Source organism: Danio rerio, chromosome 5 (genome assembly GCF_049306965.1).
Source record: "Danio rerio strain Tuebingen ecotype United States chromosome 5, GRCz12tu, whole genome shotgun sequence".
Lineage (NCBI taxonomy): Eukaryota > Metazoa > Chordata > Actinopteri > Cypriniformes > Danionidae > Danio > Danio rerio.
Genome location: NC_133180.1, coordinates 38,027,715 through 38,053,983, shown reverse-complemented (window position 1 = coordinate 38,053,983; position 26,269 = coordinate 38,027,715). Strand labels below are relative to the sequence as shown.

General features: G+C 35.6%; 1 protein-coding gene across 1 annotated transcript in view; it reads left to right on the top strand.

The window, feature by feature from the left end:
- lrch2 (leucine-rich repeats and calponin homology (CH) domain containing 2) overlaps positions 1 to 25,557 on the top strand; it is a 120,172-nt gene extending 94,615 nt beyond the window's left edge. The window contains exons 16-21 of the mRNA XM_021471636.3: positions 11,365 to 11,418; positions 11,837 to 11,900; positions 15,870 to 15,982; positions 18,577 to 18,714; positions 18,899 to 18,976; positions 21,082 to 25,557. Of these exons, the coding sequence (XP_021327311.1) occupies positions 11,365 to 11,418; positions 11,837 to 11,900; positions 15,870 to 15,982; positions 18,577 to 18,714; positions 18,899 to 18,976; positions 21,082 to 21,201 (567 nt within the window). The 3' untranslated portion in view covers positions 21,202 to 25,557. The remainder of the gene's footprint in view (positions 1 to 11,364; positions 11,419 to 11,836; positions 11,901 to 15,869; positions 15,983 to 18,576; positions 18,715 to 18,898; positions 18,977 to 21,081) is intronic.
- The last annotated feature ends 712 nt before the right edge of the window (positions 25,558 to 26,269 follow it).

Below are 26,269 nucleotides of genomic sequence, written 5' to 3'. Positions count from 1 at the left end.
CAACAGATGAGAGCAGATGTCAACATGAGTAACACAGTGCTCTAACAAGACCAGACAAATGGTCTGTTGTTGCTGCTCAGCATCTATTTGTGCATTAGGAATGGGCTACAAGAGGAGTGTTTTTTTCCCTGGTTATTTCATCATGTGTTTATTTTAGCTCTTTAATAATAGAAAGAGCAAGTTTTTAGTTTTGTTTTTAACAAGCAACAATGAGTACTTTTGCATGGACACCAATAACACATTTAATAGACAATATTCTGATTAAAAGTCTACCTTAAACATCGATTTTTTTGATTAATTCAATCCCATTAAGGTCATAACTAAACTAAACAGAAATCGGATTAAGACATGTGGAGGATGCTGATTTTAGTCGCATAACCAAAGTGCAGTACGGACATGTACACTCCTAAATCAAAATATTACCGCCATGTAGGGCTTTTCCTCGCATTTTGTGACAGGATATTCCATACACACGGCTGTTTGACACTTTTCTCTGCACCTATCAAGTCAGTAAAGGACCACAGACACATATATCTCGAAATGCAGAGGTTTTTGTTTCTCCCATTCGGCGTGCGGTATCAAATTCCATTAAAACACAACTCATCGACCAGTCATTAATTCATACTTGGATCCAATACCTCATATTATCTTAGGGGCATGAATAAAATGTTACCAAATAAAAGTGAAACTGCTGAACTGCAGTTAAAGCTGAAAAAAAAATTGTTCCCAGTGATGGGTTGCAGCTTTTAGGGCATCGGCTTTGTAAAACATATGCTGAATAAGTTAACGGTTCTTTCCGCTGTGGCGACCCCAGATTAATAAAGGGACTAAGCCGAAAAGAAAATGAATGAATGAATGAATGAATGAAACTGACAATGTTTACATGGACATCAGTAATCAAACCATTTGCCTTAATCTGAATAAGACAATAATATGATTAAGGTGTTATCATGAGTTGCTTTTTTAAAGTTATTTCCATGTACCCATTTGACATGTTATAGGACATAATTCGATTAACATCATTACATCACCATTCAATGCTAGTTTCCTCCAGCGCTTAACACAACAGTTTGTGTTGGTCATTGCACCATATGTGATTTTGGGCGTTTTGCTTTTAATTTTGTGAATTTTTTTACTTACGTTTTTTAAAATGTTTTTTTAACGTAACTGTTGTTAATTTTTTACGCTTTGTGTGCAAACAGATGATGGCGGACACAAATTTTCAAAACAACTGGCCAGCTCTGCCATTAATTAACATTTTATTCTCTAACTAGAGTATAGTCATCGTTTTCCACTTATATTAAAAAATGTGCTCTCTTGCTTCAAGGCATTCTCATTTGGTTGTAGTCAAACTCCTGACAGAATATAGAGAAGTAGAGAAATGTACTACTAAACGGTAGTGGTTTGATTTAAGCTGTTTACATGTCTGTTCTGCACTTCAATAATGCGACTAAAATAAACTTAATTCCTGAAGGATCGCAACTCTGCACTGTTTTGCTTCAACCCTAATCAAACACATCTGATCCAACTAATCAAGGTGTGCAAAAGAATCTTGAACACCTTGATTAGTTGCATCAGCTGTGTTTGATTAGGGTAGGAGCAAAACAGTTCAGAGCTGTGGCCCACCAGGAATTAAGATTGAGACCCATGGTTTAGGTGGATTATGACGGTAATTAATAATTGCTGTTTACATGGTAGACTTTTAAAGTCCCCATGAAACAGAAGCTGCGGTTGTTGTTGTTGTTGTTTTTTTTTTTTTTTTTTTTTTTGCATTGTGATGCAGTTCGTAGAGAAACGGAATATTAAATGACACAGAGGTGGGTGTGGCTTGTTTTTTTCTACTACGAGCTGATTGGATGTAGTAAAGAAGGCGTTTCATTCTGAAAAGGTGAGGAAAAGGGTTTGAGGAGAGTTATTACAACCTAATAGACAACTCCTCCTCACCATTTCTGTTTGTTGCTGAAACTAACAGTTGGGACTGCGTGGTTAAATATGTTAACCATACCCAATTCCTAAAATATATGTAATCTGACAAATTAACTGAGAAAAAAAAACACAGCTAGTGCTTTTGCAGATTTCAATTAAAAAATAGAAGGGCAAACAATTTTTTTCTTAATGACAAACTCATTTATTCATTTTTATTTATTTACAGTGTGCAATCTGATATTTATATAAGGAAATTAAGGAATAAAATTATGGGTTTGAAATGGGCGAACTTAAGCCTTTTGTTTTTGGTTCTTCATGACATACAGTACAGTGCAGAAACTCACTTCCCCATAACTATTCTTCTCTGCCAGGGGGATTTCCTTAGTCTGTTCATTGAGAAAAACACAATAGAAAAAATGTCATTTTCATTCGCTCAGCTTCCATGGAACTATCATGTGACCCAAATCAACACTAAACACCCTGTGCCCGGATGGCTTTACAATAGATTATATTTCTTGAATCAGGCAATTTAATCATTTCAGCTTTGTGACTCGACCCAAATGAAAGAAGATATGCACAGGCAAGCTTATTCTAGCGTTATGCTTGGGTCTGGGCCCAGTCTAGATGTGAATAGGGCTGTTGTTTGACTTTTAAAAGTATAGTTTTACTTTAGAATGAACCGATATCAAGTAAGACTGCATTATTACAAATCATTTAATAATAACAGTTATATTATAGAAAACATTTTTCAAATTATGAATTTAGGAGGTTGCCAGAGATATTGTAAATGGCTCAGTTTTTTTTAGATTATACTAGATTAGATTAGATTAGATTCAAGTTTATTGTCATTACACATGTACAAGTACAAGGCAACAAAATGCAGTTTAGGTCTAACCAGCAGTGCAATAGCAGCAAATGCAGGATATAGGGATAAGTTTTAAAGTGCAATTATAGAAAAACTATGGTAATATTAACAGATGGATGTACTATGAACATTATATACAGGTTGTATTAACTATGAGATTTACAATATATTAATTTATGTACAGGTTGCTATTAATAATCAGAAATATGCAGATAGATATGAACATAATCACAAATGTATATGTACAGTGGGTATGTACAATTCGTGCAATGTAGCGCAAAGAATATGTGCAATTTTATTTGTTTTTAGCCTGCTGGTTTTTGTCTGGGGGAACCTGAAGCGGATAGAAAACACTTTGTGATCAGGGTGAGAGGAGTCCTTGAGAATACAACGTTCTCAGTGCAGATAGTGTTTTCTGGATGTCCTCAATGGCTCGAGGTGGGGTCTCTGTGATCCATTGGGCAGTTTTTTACCATCTGCTGCAGTGCCTTACACTCAGCAAAAGAGCAGCTTCTATACCAGTCGCAGATGGTCAGGCGCAGTGGTAAAAGTTCACTAAGATGGTTGAAGACAGTAAAAGTAATTTAAAAGTAATTGAACTTTTAGCATTGTTTCATGTGTAAAAATAAATATACAAATTTGTCTGTTTAGCACATACATTGATAATTATTGTTACTATATTTACCATGAATGTAAATGAATGGGTTCTAAAAATATCTAAATATGTTTGCTATTACTAGAAAATATTACATGTTTTTTTGTGGTATTAAATATGATTTTAAAAAGTCTTAGTAGTTTTAATATTTTTTAGACCTAAAATATGCTACTTAAATGACTGATAATGAGGTTTCAGACTGGACCCCTTTGGCAAGTTAGGAAGCATTTATTGAAAATTTTATTTTTATATTTGGAGGTTCCCTAATGACTCTTTTTCTTCACAGTCATTAGCACATATAATAGTTCTGCTTTAAACCTCTGGAACCATAATAGCTTATGGAAAATAGAGATGAGGAATAAATTGGGGTGTATTCTAAAGTCAGATCCAAGAATGGCTTTGCTGTAGCTTGCTGTCTAGAATGTCTGTCCCTCTGCCATGAGCTCTGTAATGCTAGGAATCGAGGCCTTGGTAGTTTGAAAAGAGAAATTACCTTAAAATAAGGGTAGAGAAGAAGGGTTGCAGGAAATTTGAGTGTACTAACCTGACCTGTATACCACGTGTATACAGTATGTACCTGGTCTAACAGAAGCATGATGAGAAGAACAATTGGAGCAGATATTCAGCTGAATATCTGAACTATAACTGTGCTCAAAAAAAACATTGTTTTTCGCTTTCCTTTAAAAAACAGCAAACAATAATAAAATAATAATACTAAAATGATAATTATCTAGCAGTAGTATGCTTTAACTTGCTTCAAAAGCCAATTGAGGAATCTGAATCTATATGCGCTATCACGATTGGGAAAAATCTTGAAGCCATAAATACAAACCTCATATACTGTAAACAAATAAACAGGCTGTCTGCGGGTTCTTAAAACGTCTTAAAATGTCTTAAATCTCAAAAGCTTAATTTTAGGCCTTAAAAAGTCTTAAATCCTTAAAATATCATATCTTTTTAACATATCTTAATTGTCCTCTGTTCATGTATAGATACTTAGTCTGGTCATTAACACCCATACAATCCCAATCTCAATAAAACTTTCTGTTTAAACATACCATTTTCAACTCTATTTATAATACCCATAATGTTTTACAGAGCCCCTATTATGCATTAAAAGGTCATATTTTGGTTTTGGGGGTCTCCAACAACAGGCTGATATGCTTACAAGGTCAAAAAACACTTTCATTGTTTTATATTATGCATTTATTTTTACCTAATTATCCTAAAAACTTCCGTATGATTTGTTCACTTGTGTAAGAACAGCTGATGGTGGCCATAGTATCGACAAACGGCAGAGAGCCGCGAGCTCACAAGCGTAATTAAATCCATAAAGAAAGCATCACACGTTACCAGGGCCGGAGCAAGCTGAACTGCCGCTCTAGGCAGAGGACGATCATGCCGCCCTCAACCCCAATATGTGAAAACGAAAGTGACCGGTTATGAAAATGAAGTGAGGTGTCGCGGACCTTTATTCTGCCGCCCTATGCGCGGATATAACTGAGGACGCGCGGGTGCTGAGGGAGGGAGGGAGGGAGATGTCGCCGACGCTGCTCCCTCTATTCTGCCGCCCTATGTGCGGAAATAACTGAGGATGTGCGGGTGTCGCAGACATCTATTCTGTCGCCCTATGCGCGGATATAACTAAGGACACGCGGGTGCTGATGGAGGTGTCGCTGACGCTGCCCTCTCTATTCTGTCGCCTATGTGCGAATATATCTGAGGACGCAGATGGTGAGGGAGGTGTCGCGGACATAACTGAGGACGCGGGTGGTAAGGGGGGTGTTGCGGACGCCGCCCTGCACGTTACATTTTCAGCATGGCTTGATATGTGAATACAAAGAGTTAACCAGATACAGTACAAGCCACTTGGAGCAGTTACAAGTAACAACAGACAATTAAATACACATATTGCACGACAGAGAAAACAAGGAGGTAACCATTTTAAACGGACTTACTGGAAGAAACTGGTTCATCAACTGTGTACTGATAAAGTTCCTGTCAAGATCTGACAAAGTCCCATACATCAATAATTTTTTCTGATCCAAATGGCCGATGTATTCCCCATTGTAAACGTGTAGGTTGCTGTAGCACTCGTCAGATTAATGACGTAAACACAGCACAATGCTGGGGCTATAATGCTGAGATATTTTTGCAGAAATTAACTTTTTAACCACTGACTCTTCATAGCCTCTTTGGGCAGGAAAAATAACACTAACTTTCCCCTCACAGTTCAGAGCACAGCGTCTTTGTGACATGATTCAACAGGGATCTGCTTTGAGTCAACTCTTTGATGAATCAATAGTTTTAAACATGGTGCACTTTCAGATTTAAGCTGGGTATTTCACTTCACTTTAAGCTGTGTTACACACTGCATGAAAGGCCATTTTCAAAAACCCATAATAGGGGCTCTTTAATTACTTTCCTTACAGTAATATTTGTTTAAAAGTTCTTTATTTATTTACTGATGAGGATACTGACCTAACCTATATTTGTATTATTCAATTATTATTTGTATTTATCAATTATTTTTATTATTGTAGTATTAAATGTGTTAAATTATAATCTTTTTTTTTGATAGGACAAGTGAAAATCTTTTCCAACTGGTATATTCGAAAAAAAAAAAGTCTTTGGCATTTAACCTGTACAAGTCTAAAATTTCATTCATAATAGTCTTAAAAAGGTCTTAAATTTAACTTGGTGAATACAGGTCCTGAATAAAGTAATAAATAAATAAAAAAATACCCTGAATAAAGGTCATGTTTAGAACAAAAGAGCAAACATAGAACAAAACTAATGTCAAACAGCCATCTAAATATGCAAATGTGCTACAAAGGAAAATGAGCTGAACCTCTGAGCACAGTTAAGGCTGAGTTACAGTAAAATACATGCAAAACACCATGGACAAGAATACAAAAACAGAAAAAAATATGATTCTAGTACAAAAGACAGACACCTGAAAGTGGTGCTTACAGTATGGAGCAGCAGAGATCATTTGAAAAAAAGCAGCCCGGATCTTATAAACACTGCTTTTTATGGGATTATACGAAGAGACAGAAACATTTATAAACATTTCCTTAGTAAATTTCCTTCAGATATGCATACAGTACAACATCCAACCACCACCATAAATTCATCCGTTCTGCAGTCTCATGGAAACTCCTGTTATAGTATTTTACAGTCTTTTATATGTACTCAAATGTATATATTTTTTACTTGTTCAAACTACTTAATTAAAATGAGCTGAAACAACACAATTCTTGAGATTTCATTGGGACAACCTAATATTGTTTGTTCAATCTACATAAATTTGTTAAAAGTGTTAAATTAACTTAATCAATTTGTGTTGGAACCCTGCATTTTTACAGTGTACATTTTGTCTACAGTTTATGGATTATGATTATTAGCTGGCATTTTAGGCAGATAGTGAATCAGAGAGGTTTTTAGCTTTTCGCATAAAAGGTAAATCTGGAGAAGAAACAATTTGAGTGTGTGAATAGCAGAAACAACTTGAAACACTGCTAGTTAGGTATACAGTGCTGAGAAGTGTTCTGGAATAGTTGACCAAAAACCGAAAATGTTTCCTCATTTGCTCACTCTTCACTAGTTTCAAAACTGTTTGAGATTTTCTTTTGTTAAACAAAAGAAAAAATAATACTAAAGGAAACAGGACACCTATAACCATTGACTTCCATAGTATTTGTTTTTCCTTTTATGGAAGTCCACGGTTACAGTTTTCAGCTTTCTTCAAAATATCAGCTTTTGTCTTCAGCAGAATAAAAAACTTTGGAACAGCTTAAGGGTGAGTAAATAGCGATTGTGTGTTTATTTTTAGGTGAATTACCCCTTTAAGGTACATGTAGACTTAAAGGATTTAACATAAATAGACCATTTTGAATAAGCCATTAGGGAGACCTAACTTTTGACTGAGTTCAAACATTCTTGCCCACTCTCTTATTTTACAAGATCTTACATTCTGGTCTACGATTTATTCTGGCCAAGAATTTCCCACTTATACAGGAAGAGGCTGATTAATTAGCATTTAAACCAACCAATTACATTTTTTTCTTCTGAGATTAATCAAAGTAATGAAACTGGAAAGGAATAAATCAATTGAAGAGTTCAGATGCAAAAAAACTCTTAAGTGCCGTCTGAAATTTCCATCGAAATGGAAATTTTTCTCAGCCTCCTATGTTTATGTTGATTTATTTCACTTTAAAACCATAATAAAGGACTTATTCTTTGCCATAAAAGTGATATTACTGAACTTACACACAGGCGCCTGATAAATATGCTAGTTTTAAAAGAAAATTTCAGACAGCATTTAAAGGTTTTTGCTCTTCAATTCTTCACCAACCCCCCACCAAAAAAACCTAAATGTGTTATAATTTTGAAATTGAATGTAAAATTAATGTATGTATACAATTACTTTTCTTTTCTTGTTTTTTTTTACTGATTAATACTCATAAAACAGAAAAGAAAGGAGATTATACATGGATCGGCTTAAGAACTTTTGTAACCCTAAAGTCACCTTTATTTCAGCACATGCATGTGAATGTGTGTAGGTGGATGTTTTAATTTGGTGTTTCAGGTAGTCTGGCTGGAATTGAGCATGTGAATTTCCCTCAACATGTGCCATTTGTCTGTGCAACGTGCATCAGACCGTGAAGGGAGGATTGAGGAATTTTTGTGGGCCCTTTATCTCAGACTAGTCTATATAGGTCATTTCTGATATTAAAGGTTGAATAAATGTGAGGTATATGGCTGTTATGTGATCAGATTTTAAACAATGCGCATATCGTAGTCAAAGGTATTCATGATAACATGAATAATATACTGGATATATATAAAAGTGGTTTTCAAGCACGTTCTTGGAGGACTACCAGCACTTTATGTTTTGCGTGTCTCCTTTGTCTTACACACCCTTTTTTAATCTTGCTGTCAACGATTTTCTTAGTATGGGGGACAGGGCTTGACATTAACTTTTTTGATCACCAGCCACTGTGGCTAGTTGTTTTACAACATTACTAGCCACTCGGCATTTTCACTAGCCACAATTTTGTTGTTGGGAAAATATATTTTATATGCATAAATATGACTTTGACATGCAAAAATTCCTCGATTTAGATTGTGTGTTATGTCCACAAGCATCCTCATTCATTTAATTTTTTGTGTGTCGTGTATGAGCTTGCTCAATGAACATGAGCAAATGGGTCATGGTTTCATAATGTCGTATTACAATTAGTTTTTATTTCACATCACTTTCCAGAGCTCAAAATGAAGGATTTACCAAATTTATCTCTGACCACACCAAACATAAATAAATGAATTATTTCTTAGCCACAAATGTTAAATGTGTCAAAGCAAGCAAAATATAGCTGTAGACAAATACTTTTGATTTAACAAGACATTTTTAAAAACAAAACAAAACAATTGAAACATTTAAAAAGTAATTACTGTCATGTATCCTAAACATGCACTGTAATGGATATGCAATATTTGGACATGTTAGTAAGAAAAGGCATTTTGTACAATGTACTGATATCATTGATAAGGATGCACTGATTAGCCAATTTCACTATTAACCGAGCTTAAATTAAACTGCTGTAGCTAAACAAAGTTATGCCAACTGTGTGCTACTGTAGTTTACAGTTCCAAGCATAAACTGAGGCTAATACGCACACACACTGGATTACCTACAGCAGTGGTGCTCAACCCTGCTCCTGGAGATCGACCTTCCAGCAAAGTTCAGCTCAAACCCTGATCGAACACACCTAAACCAATTAATTAGGACCTGAACAGCACTTGATAATTACAGGCAGGTGTGTTTGATATGGGTTGCAACTGAAATCTGCAGGAAAGTCGATCGCCAGGAACAGGGTTGGTCACGCCTGACCTACAGTATAGCAGCAGGCCGGTCACATATTGCGTCTTTTCCGCATGCAAGTTCATTATTTCCAATGCATACGTGTACATATTAGGAGCGATAGAAGAAGCCTACTTGAGCAATACACTGATTTTGTTGTGCTTGGAAATACATTTGAATATGTTTGTAAAAAAAGCCACATTGGACAATGTACTGATGTTATGTAGTTTCAAAATACAACATATTAATGTTTTAATGTAGAAAAAGCCAATTAGGGTGTCTTAAGGAGCAAAAATAACTAATTGAATAGCACTGGTATAAACCTTAAAACATTAAAAAAATGTAATGTAAACTACTGTGTTTCAATCATTTATAGTGTGAGTACACTAATGTTTTAAAGAACTAAGATCTATACATTGTTTTTTTTTAGCCAGACAAAAACCATAAGCATGTAGTGATAAGAATATCATATAATTAACTTCAAGTTATTCACCGCATATACTAAGAAAACTTACTGTTATCCAATTTTTTCCCCATAAACAGCACAGCATTTTTAAAAGTGTAGCTGTAAATTTTAAACATGCAATAGGATTAAGAAAATACACAAGATTGTGAAAGAGTACAGATTACCTATTTACTGTTGCAGTCATGTGTTAACTCTCTTCAGTTTTCATCAGTCAAAATGGTGCATTTTATTCAGATAAATTACAATCAGAATGCATAAGTCTATAGTAAAGACTTTCTGTAAAGGAATTTCTGAAGTTTTTAGAATTATCAGGACATTCAAGTATGAATGAAACCAATAATGTGATAGTATTTCGGCACATTGGCTCAGTGGTTAGCACTGTCACCTCACAGGTCACTGGTTTGAGTCCTCCGACTGGGTTATGCCTAGTTCAGACTGCGTGATTTTAGCCACGATTTTGGCTCGCTGACAGGTTTTGAGAAATTGCCAACAAATGCCTGAAATCACAAGCAAATCGCTGCTCGTGCACGGGAGTGACAATCACACAGTATAAACTATCAAAGACGCGATCTGAGAGAATCGCAGATTAGTCGCCGATGCCTGTGAGATATTTGGCGTGCTAAATAGCTGGAACTGACGGCGATTCAAATCATGCAGTGTAAAATGAGTTTTGACTTAAAAATAACATCGGCGATCGCCTACAGCCAATGAGAGTGCAGCATCCACTTGTGTGTGTGTGTGTGTGTGTGTGTAAGTATACCTGCTGCAGGCCAGCGGGAGGCTGAGGGAGAAGTTAAAAGTGCTCATTTTCGATTTATTTTGACCCACGAAATGGAGGAAAAACTAGTGGAGGTTTGACAGGACTCAGGAGCAACCGTGTCTGTTTGACGTTTCATACAGAAAGAAATTAGTTTATTATCAACTTAAGTTGTGGAGAAATGTCTAATTCCCTTTAAACCCAGGTGAGCAAATATGTAAATTTTTTACCCCATTAAAGCTTCTCTCTCATTATGTAGTTAATAACAAAAGATATACTACGTGTTTTTGGCTGTGAGACGTAGTTTGGACAAAGTTGTCGGCGATTCTTTCTATTGTAAAGTCATGCAATGTGAAAGTCTCTGTAGCCGATCCATCTTGCAGTGTAAACAAAGCAGCGACGAAACGCTAGCCCAGATAGTCATGCAGTGTGAAAACATCTGTGACATGACTACTTTGAAAATCATGCAGTCTGAACTCAGCATTAGTTGGCATTTCTGTGTGGAGTTTGCATGTTTTCCACATTTTGTTGTGGCTTTTCTCTGGGTGGCCCAGTTTTCCCCACAGTCCAAAGACATGTGCTAGGTGAACTAGATGAACTGAATTGGTCATAGTGTATGTGTGTGAATGCAGGTGGGTGTTTCCCAGTGCTGGGTTGCAACTGGAAGGGCACCTGCTGTGTAAACATTGCTGAATAAGTTTGCTGTTCATTCCACTGTGGCAACCCCTGATAAATAAAGGGACTAAGCCAAAGAAAGATGAATGAATGAATATTTCTCTATAGGAAAATCACAAATCTGATCCTCCACCTCCCTATGTTTCTCCTTTAGTACAAGTGCCAAAGTGCCCGAAGAAACTCCAGTGGCAACGACATCGATTGTGAGGTCAGTGTATGTGCACGAATTTCTGCTTCATTTTGACATGATTGCACAACAAACATATCAAGTTTACGAATTTTCATATTTTTAAAACACTTACATTACCATGCCTTTAAAGAAAAGATTGATTTAAAGATTTAAAGAACACAGAAATGTCTATAATCATTATATGATATATTTTTGTAGTTACAGTATGGTCAGCATTTAATTATATAATATCATCAGTTACGTATTTGCTGTGTGCGAGAGCAATCTAATTTGTTCAGGAAATTCATGAAAGTGAACCCTGATTTGATGTCTTCTTCTGTAGAACTACAATATATGAACACATTTTTACCAAGAAAGGAAACATCTGTGTAAAACAGACCATCTCAGTCAGAAAAGACTGAATTCATTCCAACATGACAAATGTTTGTTGTTACAGGAGGGAATGCGGTCTAATGATTTCTCAACAACTCTCACTGTCTTCGGTCTGAAACCCAGATCAGGTACAGTAAATCTTCTTAATCTATACAGTAGATGCCAATACTGCAAGGTTTGGTAACTTTTGAGTCTAAATGAGTACTAAACATTATATTTAAATGCCCATTTAAAACTGTTTCTGCTTTGCTTGCTGCTTGAGAGCCATGTATTACAGGGTTTCCAAAGTCATTACATACTAGAAACACACAAAAGTCATAACTAAAATTATTACGAACTGTAAAAAGCAATTAATTGCTTGAAACATGAGTAAAGCTAGTAAACCCTTATGTACTGTTGGGGATTTTTTCATTCACTCTGGAGTGATTTTGAGACTTAATTTGACCATAACTTTTTCTGTTTCAACTAGCGGAATAATATTTTGTGACAAATCTTATTTTGACACATATTTTGAGAAAATGCTTTGACATTTTTAAAGAACTCAACGAAACACTCTGGACACATTTACTGCCTTTTTGTTATGTTAGGGAAGAAAACATCCACTGAAATAAACTGCTATAAAAATGCATCTGATAATTTTTATTTTTATTTCACTTTTTTGCATAAATCAGGGCTTATAAACCTCACTCCTGATCAAAACTACTAGATTATTTAGAAAATTGTAGGATTTTAACTCTTAATTAGCCAAATTCTAATAAATAAATTGTGTCACTGATTTATAGCTTGGAACTATTGAGTAAGCTTATTTTAATTCTGAACATTGTTTGTTTACTTAATAAATTTAAAGCTCAGTTTTTCTTTTATTAAAGTCTACTAATTGCTTTAAAAGCAGTGGGTTTACTAACTTTTAAAAAGTAAAGTCCATAAATAGGTTTTTACAGTGCAGCATTTAAGGTCTTTATTACATTAACAGTAGTTTTTCCCATGCACAGATTTCATCATAAAGTGTTGGTAAAGATTAGCATTTCTAATGAAAGATGTTGTCTTGAACTGTGGTCTTTTACTTTAGCGATAACGAGGTTTGCAGAGAGAGGTGGAATTTCTTTATCGTTTTTTTATGGCGTAGCATTTCATTGGAAAGCAAAAGGAAGGCCCATACAAGTGCTAATCTGGAAGGTCAGCCAAGGGAGACCTCAAAACTTCACTGGAAAGCACAAGGAAGGTCCATGCTTCCTATCTCACAAAAATACAATGACAGTTCAGCAGAGTACAATTCCAAACCACTTGTTTTGAAATGTTATCTATTACAAGTGCTTCCTTTTAGCATTTAAACAGATATGTATTTAAAATATGTGAACGTTGCTAAGATGCACTGATAGGTGCTGTGAAAGAGCCATTGTGTTAACAATCATTAAATCATCATTCAAATGTTTTGATGTTTCTTGTCTGTATAATATAGCATAAAAGCATCAACAAAGGAGAATAAAACCTCATTCTTTCTATGTTTGTCCTGAAATTAGATCTAATATCATGTAGAAATGTAGAGATCTGAAAAGTGCCTAGCAATTTTGTTCAATAAATAACTCTCTGTCTCGAACAATAATACTTTAACAGTTTGAGAAACAAAGTATAAGTCGGTTGATAAATATGTTGATAACATGTTAATGAATTAATAGAAGATAATAATAGCATTATACCTTAGGTGTATCTTATTTTCTAATAAATCAGACTGAAGTCAGTTGATCTGCTTATACTATGGTACTTATGGTTACCACATTTTCAGATGTTGTATTTCAAGACATTTTAAAGGTCCTATGAAATTAAAATTAAGTTTTTGTAGATGTTAGTATCAGTATTATTTGTTTTTAGGATATCTATAATCTAGTGTGCTCTAAAACAGTGACAAAATTCACATTTAGAAGATAAAAAACTGATATAAACATGTAAAGCTTGTAGTTACTTCTGCCCAAATGGATCACCGGTGTTTTTTACGTCACCACAGTACACCACAGTTTCTCATCATATAATAACCAATCAAATGCTCTCTAGTATGTGTCATGCCCCGTCCTCTTCGAGATGTCTCTCATTTTCTTTTCATTTGATACGTTGAGCTAAACCCCTCTTGCTGGCCGAGCTGTGATAAAACAAAACACTGTCGGCTGTTTTTGAAAAAGGTGAGGAGCTACACTATGTCCAACCTCTCTTTATGTTTCGGTTGAGATTACATGAAACATAGAATAAAAATGCAATTTTAGGACAAATTTTGAAACCACAAATTCCAAACCCTTTTTGTTTTGATTTGATTGGAATTCTGACTGCTGTCAAAGTCCCTTTAAGGCAAGTCATTTCACTTGGCGGCCATCTTTGAAACGTCTCTTGGGCAGTGTGCTTGGGCATTCTGTCTGCATGGGGAAACGTCAGATTCTCCAAAACTGTTTGCCAAGCGTACGATTACACTACATGTTTGGAATCACAAATAAAAGCAAACGACTGTCTCAAGTTTCATTTCTAACCGTCCAAATCAAACAAAATCACCATATTTTCAGGTTGCCCAACCTCATTTACACATTTCTACACAATATCATCCTTAAGATAATGCTACACCAGATTACACTGTCTTCTGAAGTAATCCACAACTTGGTCTTAATGGTGAATCTCCTTCAGAAATGACAATGAGTCTTTTTTTTACAAGTTTGTTGCTGTCATGTGATGTTCATTTGACAGGATGGACTGTATACCTCACGTTTGTTTTATACAGATTACAAAACCAGAAAACGTTTGTTATCAAGTGCACATGGTTCATTCAATAGTACAGATTTCTAGCTTCATTTGGATATATTCTATGTGTATTCTATTGTGTTTGCTGCTGTAGGCTGTGAAATATCTGAAATCATTGAGTGTAGTGATATGAAACTGTAATGTGGTCAATTATCTTAGCTGTGCATTTATCTGAAAATAATTGCACACATTAGGATGTTTATCATTTTATCAGAATCAAGGATTCAACAGAGTACAGCAGGGATCATTATATCCAACTTTGACTTTTTTCGTCAAGGCATGTTAATGTACAGACTGAGCAGTCATTGTCTTTAGTCTTTTTGAACAGATTTGTTATTTCTGTGTTAAAACCTTCACAGAAGTATTAAATGTAAAAGTTTATAGTTTGAATAGAAAATGCCGATGTCTAAAGGGAGTCGCACCCTGGATGCCCCACATTGCAACTTATCTTTCAGAACTGTAAACAGTTTTATATGAGGGCACGAACATCGGGGCCACCTTTTAGCATCTGTTCGTGTTGCTGTCTATAGACATCTATTTAAAAACATGACAAGCCATGGCATAGTGCATCCATTTTGTGTCCCACTTCTGATAAAAGAAAATAATTGTTTGAAAGCAACTTGACACTGCAAATAAAGATTGCAGCAATCACAATGTTAAGCAAATATATATATATATATTAGGTAAGCAATCATTACAGTTTTTGTCTCTGAACAATATGTTCAAGTGATTTTTCAAAAATGCAGATTCATCCTGCAATTAAATGTTTTTGGATTTTTGATAATTAATTCTAAATTAACTTTTAAAAAATAATGTTTTAATTTTATAATATAAAAGAAATTTTATTTTAGTGTAACTTATAACATAATTGGGGCCACGGTGGCTCAGTGGTCTCACTGCAAGAAGGTTGCTGGCTTGAGTGCTGGCTTGGTCAGTTGGCATTTCTGTGTAAAGTTTGTTCTCCCCGTGTTGGCATGGTTTTCCTCCAGGTGCTCCAGTTTCCTCCACAGTCCAAAGGCATGCGGTATAAGAGGACTGGATAAGCTAAACTGATCGTAGTGTATGAGTGTGTGTGAATGTATGGGTATTTTCCAGTACTAGGTCATCAGCTGCATAAAAAATATACTGGAATAGTTGGTGGTTCATTCCTCTGTGACAACTCTTGATAATCAGAGACTAAGCTGAAGGAAAATTAATGAATGAATAGTTACATAATTTTCATTTTTAGGGAAACTAACCCTTTAATGAACACACTGCAGTCATTGACAGTGTAGATTAAAAGATTCAGAATTAATGAAGATTGTGTGTTTTTTACTCAGCCTTCTCCCGTGGAAACCGTCAAGACTTCAGCTCCACAGACCCAAGCTTCACCATGAGGAGGAAGATGGAGCACCTTAGGGAGGAGATGGAGCAGATCAAACTTTTGCGGCAGGTCAGAATTCCTTGTGTTGCGAAGTTAAAAGCAAAAGCTAAAAGGATTGAGTCATACACCATAACTATGGTAACGCACATGAAGGCAATAAAACACACATGCAAACAAGTTCTGTTTCGATGTATACGTCCCTGCCCATTTTTGCCTAGAGGTTTACTGTTAACAATTCTCTTTAAATTTGTTGTTAGTGCTGATGGAGTCTGCGCATGCATCATTGTCGAGTCATGATAAAGATCTTTTACAGACAATAAATACTACCTTGTAATCAAGTCCTGTCCTTTTTAATTCCGCGGAAAGTACAAAGAGATTAGGAGTTGAAGTCACTGTGCAGGGCATGAAACCCTTATTTACTTGTGCGTCACAAGCTATTGACATGCACGCTATATGAGCTGCTTGCTGTATTTAAGTTACACTTGCTGTATGCACCATTTTTCAACAAAGAAGTAAGTTGAAGGAGCAAGATGTTTATTAGCTGGTAAATAACTAGAAGGGAAAAAAATTACTAAACAGTTTGTGCTACAAATCATTTATGATCATGATAATGCATTCAGTTATAATATCATAACAAATATTAGGCAGAAAATAATTTCGAATAAGGAACGTACAGTAAACAGCTTAGTTTTGTAAACAGAAATGTAGATCAGGGTTGGAATGTAACAAGTACTTGTGACTAGAGATCTTCCGATACTCTTTTCGCCTACCAATGCCAGATTTCCAATATCTGGGTGTGTATCAGAACATACAGCTGTATGTACACAACTAGTCCTGTGTAAATTGAAAGAACTATTTTATTTTATGGTGTGCTTGAGGAGTATCCCTTAATAAATGATGAGCAAGTGTGTGTGTGTGTGTGTATGTATAAGCAATATTACACGAGTAGCAGTGTGAGGTGGCTGTATATCGGCATTGGTGGAAGGCGTGGGTTGGCATGAGGCCACAGGCCATGCGATATACAGCCATATCGCATAGCTATGATGAGTGTAATATTGCTTTTATACAACAGTTTGACAGCATAATTGTGTATGTAAAGAACAAAAAACACAGTGTCTTAAAACCTTTTTGTAAGAGGAACTACTTTCTTCCGCCACTCATTCACATCTGCAGCTGAGATCAGAACAGCAGAAACCGTTACTAATTCACCAACGTCATTTTAGAGTTAGTATCTGAATAATTCAGATGACAAAACTGGGGATTTTGCTGACACTGTAAGATTACAAGGCTGAACTGCCATCAGTCTAAAAACATTTCCCAGTATTTCAAGCAGGATATCACAATAATTAACCCCGAAAAGGCCAAAGCAACACAAACATTTTTTTTTCTTTCCGTTTACTGAACTAATCTGCAGTAACGAAAATGGGAGGGTTATTAGTAACCAAAAAGTTAACTCAGGGTTATACAAAGAGTGGCCAACACAAAATACATACATTTCTAGTATGTGAGTTCCATCTCACACTCAATACACTACAATTATATGGTATAAATACAGCACTGCAACATCAAAAAGAGAGAGATCGACTTAGAAAGTCCCTCCAGTTTAATAATGATTGGATAGGCTGTAGTTTTTCCTCCTCTAAAGGCGTATTATGCAGTCTTTGTCGCAATCTTGTGAATAGCGCTGCACAGATGCAATCTAAACAGCTACGTTCTTACATAAAAAAGCCTCAAAACTATAGTGCGTTATTGATCTGCTGTAACTATGTGGGCAGAGTAATACAGAAGTGTGAGGAGGCTGTAGAGGCAATCTTAGTTATGCCAAAAATGCTGGGTCAGCTTTTTATTTTTACTTTCAGTTTTTAATTTTTTTATTTTTTTGCCGCATTTATTGTAAAACGTTTAGTTTGTTCTGGAAACTATTGATGACATTTCTTCTAAATCTAAAATAAATATTTATATTTTATATATTTATAAAAAAAAAAAAAAAAAAATATATATATATATATATATATATATATATATATATATATATATATATATATATATATATATATATATATATATATATATGCATAAAATAAAAAGGTGCCATGCTTCTAGCAATGCTTACATTTCTTCCTAGATAAAATAATACTAGTTTGTGAAATAACCCTAATTTTCAAATATTATTTGTTATTCTGACAAAATGTTCTTTCGTAAAAATTTACATTTGAAAGACATGTCATCAGACCTTTAGAGAATTAAACAAATATTTCAATTCTACCAAATCCCATATCTAATGAATAAAAAAAAACAAAAAAAAAACAAAACAGAGAAATTAACAATTTTATGATGATCTTTTAAATTAGTCTATAGCTGTAATTAGATTACTCATAGAAATGCATTTAGATTTACATGTGTGGTGGAGTGATGTGGGGTTGACTGATCCTAAAGCAGCCATGTCTAATCTCACATCTTCCTTCACTTCAGCTTCTGCATCTGCTCTCCTTGGTGCTGAAGAGCCACTCATGTGATGCCTGAATCTCTAAACAAAGCACTTACAGAGCCTTATCTTGACATTTAGCCTATGGGTGATTCTTTGTTAACGTGACATACTTACCTGTTATTTGGAATGGCTAATTTGCAAATGAAACAAACAGAGCCCTTGTGTGTGTTTGCAGAACCTCGAGTCAAGGTTAAAGGTTTTATTGCCAGATGACGTGGGCGCTGCGCTGATGGATGGTGTCGTTTTATGCCATCTAGCCAATCACATTCGTCCCCGTTCGGTCGCCAGTATTCATGTACCCTCCCCTGCCGTGGTAAGTCGAATATCCTATATCAATAAAGGATATTTACCTCAGAACTTCAGTCAAATAAGATTGTATTATGTTTGAGCTCTTTTAAATATTCATTAGTGAATTTACAGCATTCAAATCAAGCAGGATTTTGATTGTTGATGCTCTACTTGCTATAACTTTTATGTGTTTCTACTTTTTCTAATAGCCAAAGCTAAGTATGGCCAAATGTCGGCGCAATGTGGAGAATTTCTTGGATGCTTGTAAAAAGCTTGGAGTGCCACAGGTGGGATTGAGTGTCTCTTTCTTCTGAATCCATGATATTTTAACACTATATGGACTATTAGCCAATATCTCTATGTTTTTTTTTATTTATTTATTGGTATAAGCTCAAACTGAAACCACCAGGATTTAAACCACTCTACAATGTCTATAATACATATTTTCCCATGTGTGGTGAGCATTTGTGGATGAAGTAATTACACTGTAAACAATGCTGTAAAATTTACAGTATTACTGGCAATTTTGGTTTCCAGTATAACTAAAATTTACAATTATTCATTTTAATTAAATATTGTTTTTTGTTAACAGTGTGCTTGCACATTTTACAGGATTAAGGCAGTTTTTACAGTATTGCTGATGTTACAAATTTAATTAAAAATCCTTAATCAAAAAGAAGTTTAACAGAAATTTAACAAGATAACTGGGATTAAAAACATAATCTCTTATGCCCCCGAGCTCTCTCCCCCCAAAATATAAACTAAAACACAAACCACTGAGAATTAACAAGAAAATATGATTCATTTACCGAAAATTAGGAGCAAAATAACACCGGGAGGGGTTAGGCCAAAAAAGGGGTTAGGTCTGTTGGCATTTCCATGTGGAGGTCTCCTTGTGTTTGCGTGGGTTTCCTCCGGGTGCTTCGGTTTACCCCACAGTGCAAAAACATGCACTATAGGTCAATTGGGTGAGCTTAATTGTCTGTAGTGTGAATGTGAGAGTGTGTATGGTGTTTCCCAGTCATTGGTTGCAGCTGGAATGGCATCCACTGCATAAAACATATGATGGATAAGTTGGCGGTTCATTCCGCTGTGGCGAGTCCAGATTTATAAAGGGACAAAGCCAAAAAAAAAAATGAATGAATGAATGAATACATAAATGAGAATAAACCAAAATAACTAAATTAAAGCAACCTTACCCTGAAAAATAAATAAGAAAATAAAATACAGAAAACTTACCTCTCTACTAACAACACAGGACAAAACAAAAATAATAAACAGAAAGCACTAAAACTCCCTACCATGCTCCAAGCCAGACAGGGAGGCAGAAAACCGTGTGTCTCCAGTTAGAATGTACAACTTCACATCTGCATCTCCCAGTGATAGGTTGCAGCTGGAAGGGCATCTGCTGCGTAAAAAAATTAGCTAGATAAATTGGCGGTTCATTCCGCTGTGGAGACCTTAGCTTAATAAAGGGACTAAGCCGAAAATAAAATAAATGTAATTGTTAGAGTAAACCAAAATTGCCAGTAATACTGTAAATTTTACAGCATTTTGTACGGTGTAGAGATGCATTTGTTTTCTCAGTGGGATTTTAAAGAACTTTACCTGTTTTTTTCAGCAATTTGAATTGAATCAATCAAAAGAATAAAGATATTTATATTGTTGCAAAAAATCTGTTTTAAAAAGAATATGTGTCATTGTTGGAATTTACCGGATTTTAACATAGATTGTAAGTAAAAATGTTACTTGACTATTAAATTGTCATATCGGAATGTTTTCTGAAGGATCATCTGAAACTGAAGGCTAAGGAATAAACAATATTTGACCATAAATTCAATCAGAATACTGTTATATCAAAATTTAACAAAATATTAACATTTTTAATTAACATTTTTGGTCACACTTTATTTTGGTGGTCTGTTTGTTGAATTTAAGTTACATTGCATCTACATGCCAACTGATTCTCATTAAATTATAAGTTGACTGTTAGGGTTAGTGTAAGTTGACATGTACTTGCAAAATTTCCTATAGTCAGTTCAATGTCTGTTGAAGAAGCAGTATCAGCAAATGTTAAGCAGACAGTCTACTAATACTCAAATGGACCATCAAAATAAAGTCTTACCACATTTCTATGCAGTGACAACTAAAGACTTGTCATTCAAAAACCTTAAAACTCCCACCAACCCCAAACTCTTAAACAGCATTGTAAATATTAGATGCGATTAACATTTGTTTTTACCATGTATTCTTATTAGCAAAGCAGCAATATCAGTTCTTCGTCTATTTATACTGCTCTAAAAATAAAGGGAACACTTGAACATAATGTAACTCCAAGTGTTTCCTTTCTTTTTCTATTTATGCTTACATTTGCTTGTTTGTTTATCAACAGGACCAGTTGTGTTTGCCACATCACATTCTGGAGGAGCGAGGTCTGGTAAAAGTCGGCGTCACCGTTCAGGCTCTGCTAGATCTTCCGTCATCGAAACCCAATCAACTTTCCACCATGTAGCACCGCTAGATCATCTCATCTTTCTGTATCCTGCCTTACCACCTCATCCCGTCCCTTCTCTGTCAATGCTGATCTTTGACCTACCATGGGGAGACCACGACCCTTCAGGCCGGCAATTTCCCCCTACCTCTAATAAGCCTCTCTGGAGGGCTCGAGACCTTTTAATGCTCTGTTGGAGAGGAATTGCAAGTTAATGCCACACGTTTTATTCCGAGGGGAAATATCTGTTTATATTTCACAGCTGGACACTTTTTTGTTTGGTGTCTTCTCCTCATCTGTCTGGTGTTCACTCTTCTCTTGGACCGGTGAGCCCACAGTGGGTGAGGACAGGAGAAACGCATGCAGCTTTATGACTGATTCTGGAACAGAGGGATGGTGTTATATCAGTGCCACCACAACCCTCTTCTGTATGAAGTCAACAAGAGCTGTCTGTCATTCAGTTTCGTCGTGTCTGTCTCAAAAAAATGAGTGGGGAAGGAACATCTGTTGCACGTTCAACCAGGCGAGCACAGAGTTGGCATACAAAGGTATCACGGCGATCAGGTGAGTCACGGGCAGAGCTTTAGACAAGATTTATGTTTGATATCACGTGCCTGCACAAGACAAAGACGTTTTTATGCTCTTACGTGCATTCAGATGTTTTTGTAACTGGTTTGCCCACACGTTCTGTTTAGCTTTTCGAGTTCTCATGAACAGTCTGGAATTCACAACAGAGTTCCTGAACGTTTCACACGTGCCAGTCTGTAATTGCATATCATAAAATTGGGACTCTTCAGGTTGCAGGCCTGAGCAGGAATGAATAGTGAATAGTCTCAGCTCAAACTAGGTCAGTTATTTATATACAGTGCTGCATGAAAGTCTGTGAACCCACTGTGGAATTGGTGAAAATGTGAATAATGGTAACACGATAAGAGAGATTGTACAAAATTAACATTACTGGAGGACACTTGTGAGACTCAAACACAACTATTACAAAAGAGTTTTAAAAATAGCAACGAATAAAGCAGGGGTGTCAAAACTCGGTCGTGGAGGGCCAGTGTCCTGCAGATTTTAGCTCCAACTTGCCTTAACACACCTGCAAGCTTGATTAGCTAGCCCAGGTGTGTCGAATTGGGGTTGGAACTAAACTTTGCAGGACAACAACCCTCCAGGACTAAGTATGGACACCGCTGGAATAAAGGATGGAAAGGAAACGCGATGGCTTAAAAAAACTTAATGTTAAGACAACTTTTGGAATTTGAAGATACTTCTGTCATTTCCACACTTGTTTTTGTTTAATAAACATATATTTATTTAAATTTTGGCCTTTCGTCCACACTAATGCCGAGTTCAGACTGCATGATTTTAGCTCCGATTTTGACTCGCAGGCAAATCGGTGCTCGTGCAAGTGAGTGTCAATCACACAGTATGAACTATCAAAGACGCGATCTGAGTGAATTGCAGATGAGTTGCAGATGCCTGTGAGATATTTGGCATGCTAAATATCTGAAGCTGTCGGCGATTCAAATCATGCCATGTGAAATGAGGAGTTTTGACTGAAAATAACATCGGCGATCACCTAGAGCCAATGAGAGAGCAGCATTCCCTTGTTTGTGTGTACCTGCAGGCCAGTGGAAAGTTGGGGGAGAAGTTAAAAGTGTTCATTTTCAGTTTATTTGGACCCAAGAAATGGAGGAAAAACTAGTGGAGGTTTGACTGGAGCACCCATGTATGTTTGACGTTTTATACTGAGAGTTAAAAAAGAAAGTTGAGGAAAAATTGCTAATTCCCTTCAAAGCCAGGTGAGCAAATATGTCCATTTTCTACCCCATTAAAGTCTTCTTTCTCATTATGTAGTTAAAAATAAAAGATATACTACGTGTTTTTGGCTGTGAGATGTAGTTAAGATGAAGCTGTTGGCGATTCTTCCTATTGTAATGTCATGCAATGTGAAAGCCCCTGTCGCCGATCCATCTTGCAGTGTAAACAAAGCAGCGACAAAACGCTAGCCCAGATAGTCATGCAGTGTGAAAACATCTGTGACATGATTACTTTAAATATCATGCAGTCTGAACACAGCATGAGATGGCTTTTTTTTGTAAATGATAACATATTTTTGGAAAACAATGATGAACTTTTAGTCATGTGACCAATTTAGTTACACTGGTGGATAACATTAACAAAGATTATTTATACTGTGGATTGGTTTTCTTCAGATGGCACAGAATGTTTTCTTCCGGTCCACATTCTTGCTTGTTTTTGCAACTTTATACTCCTTTGTTACACGCAGCAACAACTCCACCTCACTATCGGCCCATTTATAAAACTTGCTGCTTTTCCTTGAAATATTGCTGTGATGTTTCAAAGAGCTGGAAAGTGAATAAATGCGAGGAAGAAAAAATGCAGGTCAGAGTGATTTATATCTTAACATAATTTGTCTTCTGAATACATGAAAGTATTCTTCTGTTATTTCTGGCAGAACTAATTTCAGCAAAATGAGAAAAACATCTTCATCCTGTTTAAAGATTCACAAAAGGTTCACAAACTTTTAAGCAGCATTGTATTTACACTACCTGACAAAAGTCTTGTCATCTATCCAAGTTTTAGGAACAACAAATAATAACTTGACTTCTAGTTGATCATTTGGTATCAGAAGTGGCTTTTATGAAAGGCAAAGGCCTCTAGATTATGCTTATTTAACAACAATAAAATATGATCATGCCTTGATTTTTTATTATTTAATTAGGACAGTAAGGTCTGACTTTGCTTAGACAAAAGTCTTATCACTGAACAGAAATAATGTACAGTAAATAATATAATAATGTACACTAAAGAAAAGTTATGCTGCAGTGGAAAAAGAAATCGTATTGTGTTTGATCCCCATGAGCTTGGGCGACTGCATCCAAACATCTTTGTAATCACTCAAATAACTTATTAATAAAGTCATCTGGAATGGCAAAGAAAGCGTTCTTGCAGGACTCCCAGAGCTCATCAAGATTCTTTGGATTCATCTTCAATGCCTCCTCCTCCATCTAACCTCAGACATGCTCAATAATGTTCATTCTGGTGACTGGGCTGGCCAATCCTGGAACATTTTGATCTTCTTTGCTTTCAGCTGCTTTGATGTGGAGGCTGTAGTATGAGAAGGAGCGGTATCCTGCTGAAGATTTTGCCGTCTCTTGTTGTTTGTAATGTAATAGGCAGCACAAATGCCATCCACTCTGCAGATCTCTTGCACACCCCTATACTGAATGTAACTTCAAACCATTATTTTTCCTTCACCAAACTTGACTGATTTCTATGAGAATCTTGGGTCCATAAGGGTTCCAATAGGTCTTCTGCCGTATTTGTGATGATTGAGATGCAGTTCAACAGATGATTCATAAGAAAAATCTACCTTCTGCCACTTTTACAAATGATAAACTAGACATCAAGTTATTATTTGTTGCTCTTACAACTTTGGTTGACTACAAGGCTTTGTAAGTTAGCGTATATATAGAAAATATTAAGAGGCAACCTGAAAATTGTCAGTCAATATTCTCATTGTACGTATAATAAAAGTATTAGAACATTTCTACATTATAATAGATAATGGTTTTAGTCCTTTATAGAATAAATCAGCTATTAAAGTAATCTTTACATTTTTCCCACACAATTTCTAAAAAATAATAAAGCGTGCTGAAATATCAGTAAGTCATGAGAACCAAAAAGACAAATCATAGCCATGAAAGACACATTTTTATACACATACATGGATTTTGTAGACAGATTTTCTCATTGTTTTTGTCTCATGTAAAAACAAAGGAACCAGAACAATCTTTGATGCTTGGAAAATCTAATCAAGCTGTAGGGGATTTGATGCGCAGCAGGTCACTCACCACAGCAAACTGTGAAGATTTTAAGACATGTTTGAAAATGTACAAATGCTTTTGTTTTATTAAGGAAATTATTTATTTACTTGTATGTACTTCTGTATGTTTAATTTATTTATTTCTTCGAGTTATGTTGACTACTTTATCAACCTCAGAAAAACTTTGACTATAAATCAGCAATACCATTTCAAAAGTCTGGAGTGTATCAGTTTCAAGATGATGAAAAACTGGATTAGCCACCTCGAAAAGTGTTTGTTCTTGAAGTTATTTGCAGTCAATAGCTGCATTCATGTAATCTCCTAATTACAGTAATTATGAGATTCCAACTTTAAAAAAAAATAGGTCACATCTCATAATTATTACTTGTAAACTGAGGATTTTCAGAGAGTTACAGATTGTGCCACGTGACCACTGCACTGCATGAGTGCCATAGATTGATTTAGATGCTGCTGTATATTTAGGTTTTGACTATGTTGCCAAGTTTGGACACATAAAAAGCTCCAAGTAGACCGTCCCTTTGTCATTTCAAAATTACGATAATCACAAGACTCGACAAACACAGCTCATTTCCATGTAACACTGCTTTTATATACACTGAAAGCTGTTTATTATAAGAAAGCTGTTTAGGATTAGATGTAGAATCTTTGTTCATGTTTAATTACGTAGGAAATAGGTTTACAAAGAAATCGGTCTTGGAATGCAGTACTGGTACACTGGTAAACACACACAAACAAATAACTTTGTAATTATAAAAAATTGGTCTGTTACTGTTCCAAAAAAATATTCCCAGAAACTGTCATTTAAGAGGGTAACAAACTGGTCTTGTTGGAAAAATTTAGCTTTATTGCACATTCCCATGATTCCCATTAGTCTCATTGGCTTCAAGTCTTTGGACTTTAAAAAAAATCTGAATCCTATTATATTTATGGCCATATGTGCAAAAAGAGCAACTATAGGTCCACATTGTACCAATAAATTTCCATACCATATCAAAATACCATAGTTAATCACTCTTGAAAACAGATTGATCCAATTAAGACCTTTTTTATATTTTAACCCCAACAAGAAGCAGTCTCTTCATCAGAAAGCAGTCTTTGCTATCGTTTTGAACATGGACTCTTAGTATAAGCGGACTAATTCATGGAACTGTCCATATGAGCCTCCAGATATTTATGTGAATGTCCTTGTAGGATGAAATGAGTTTTCCCAGATGTTTT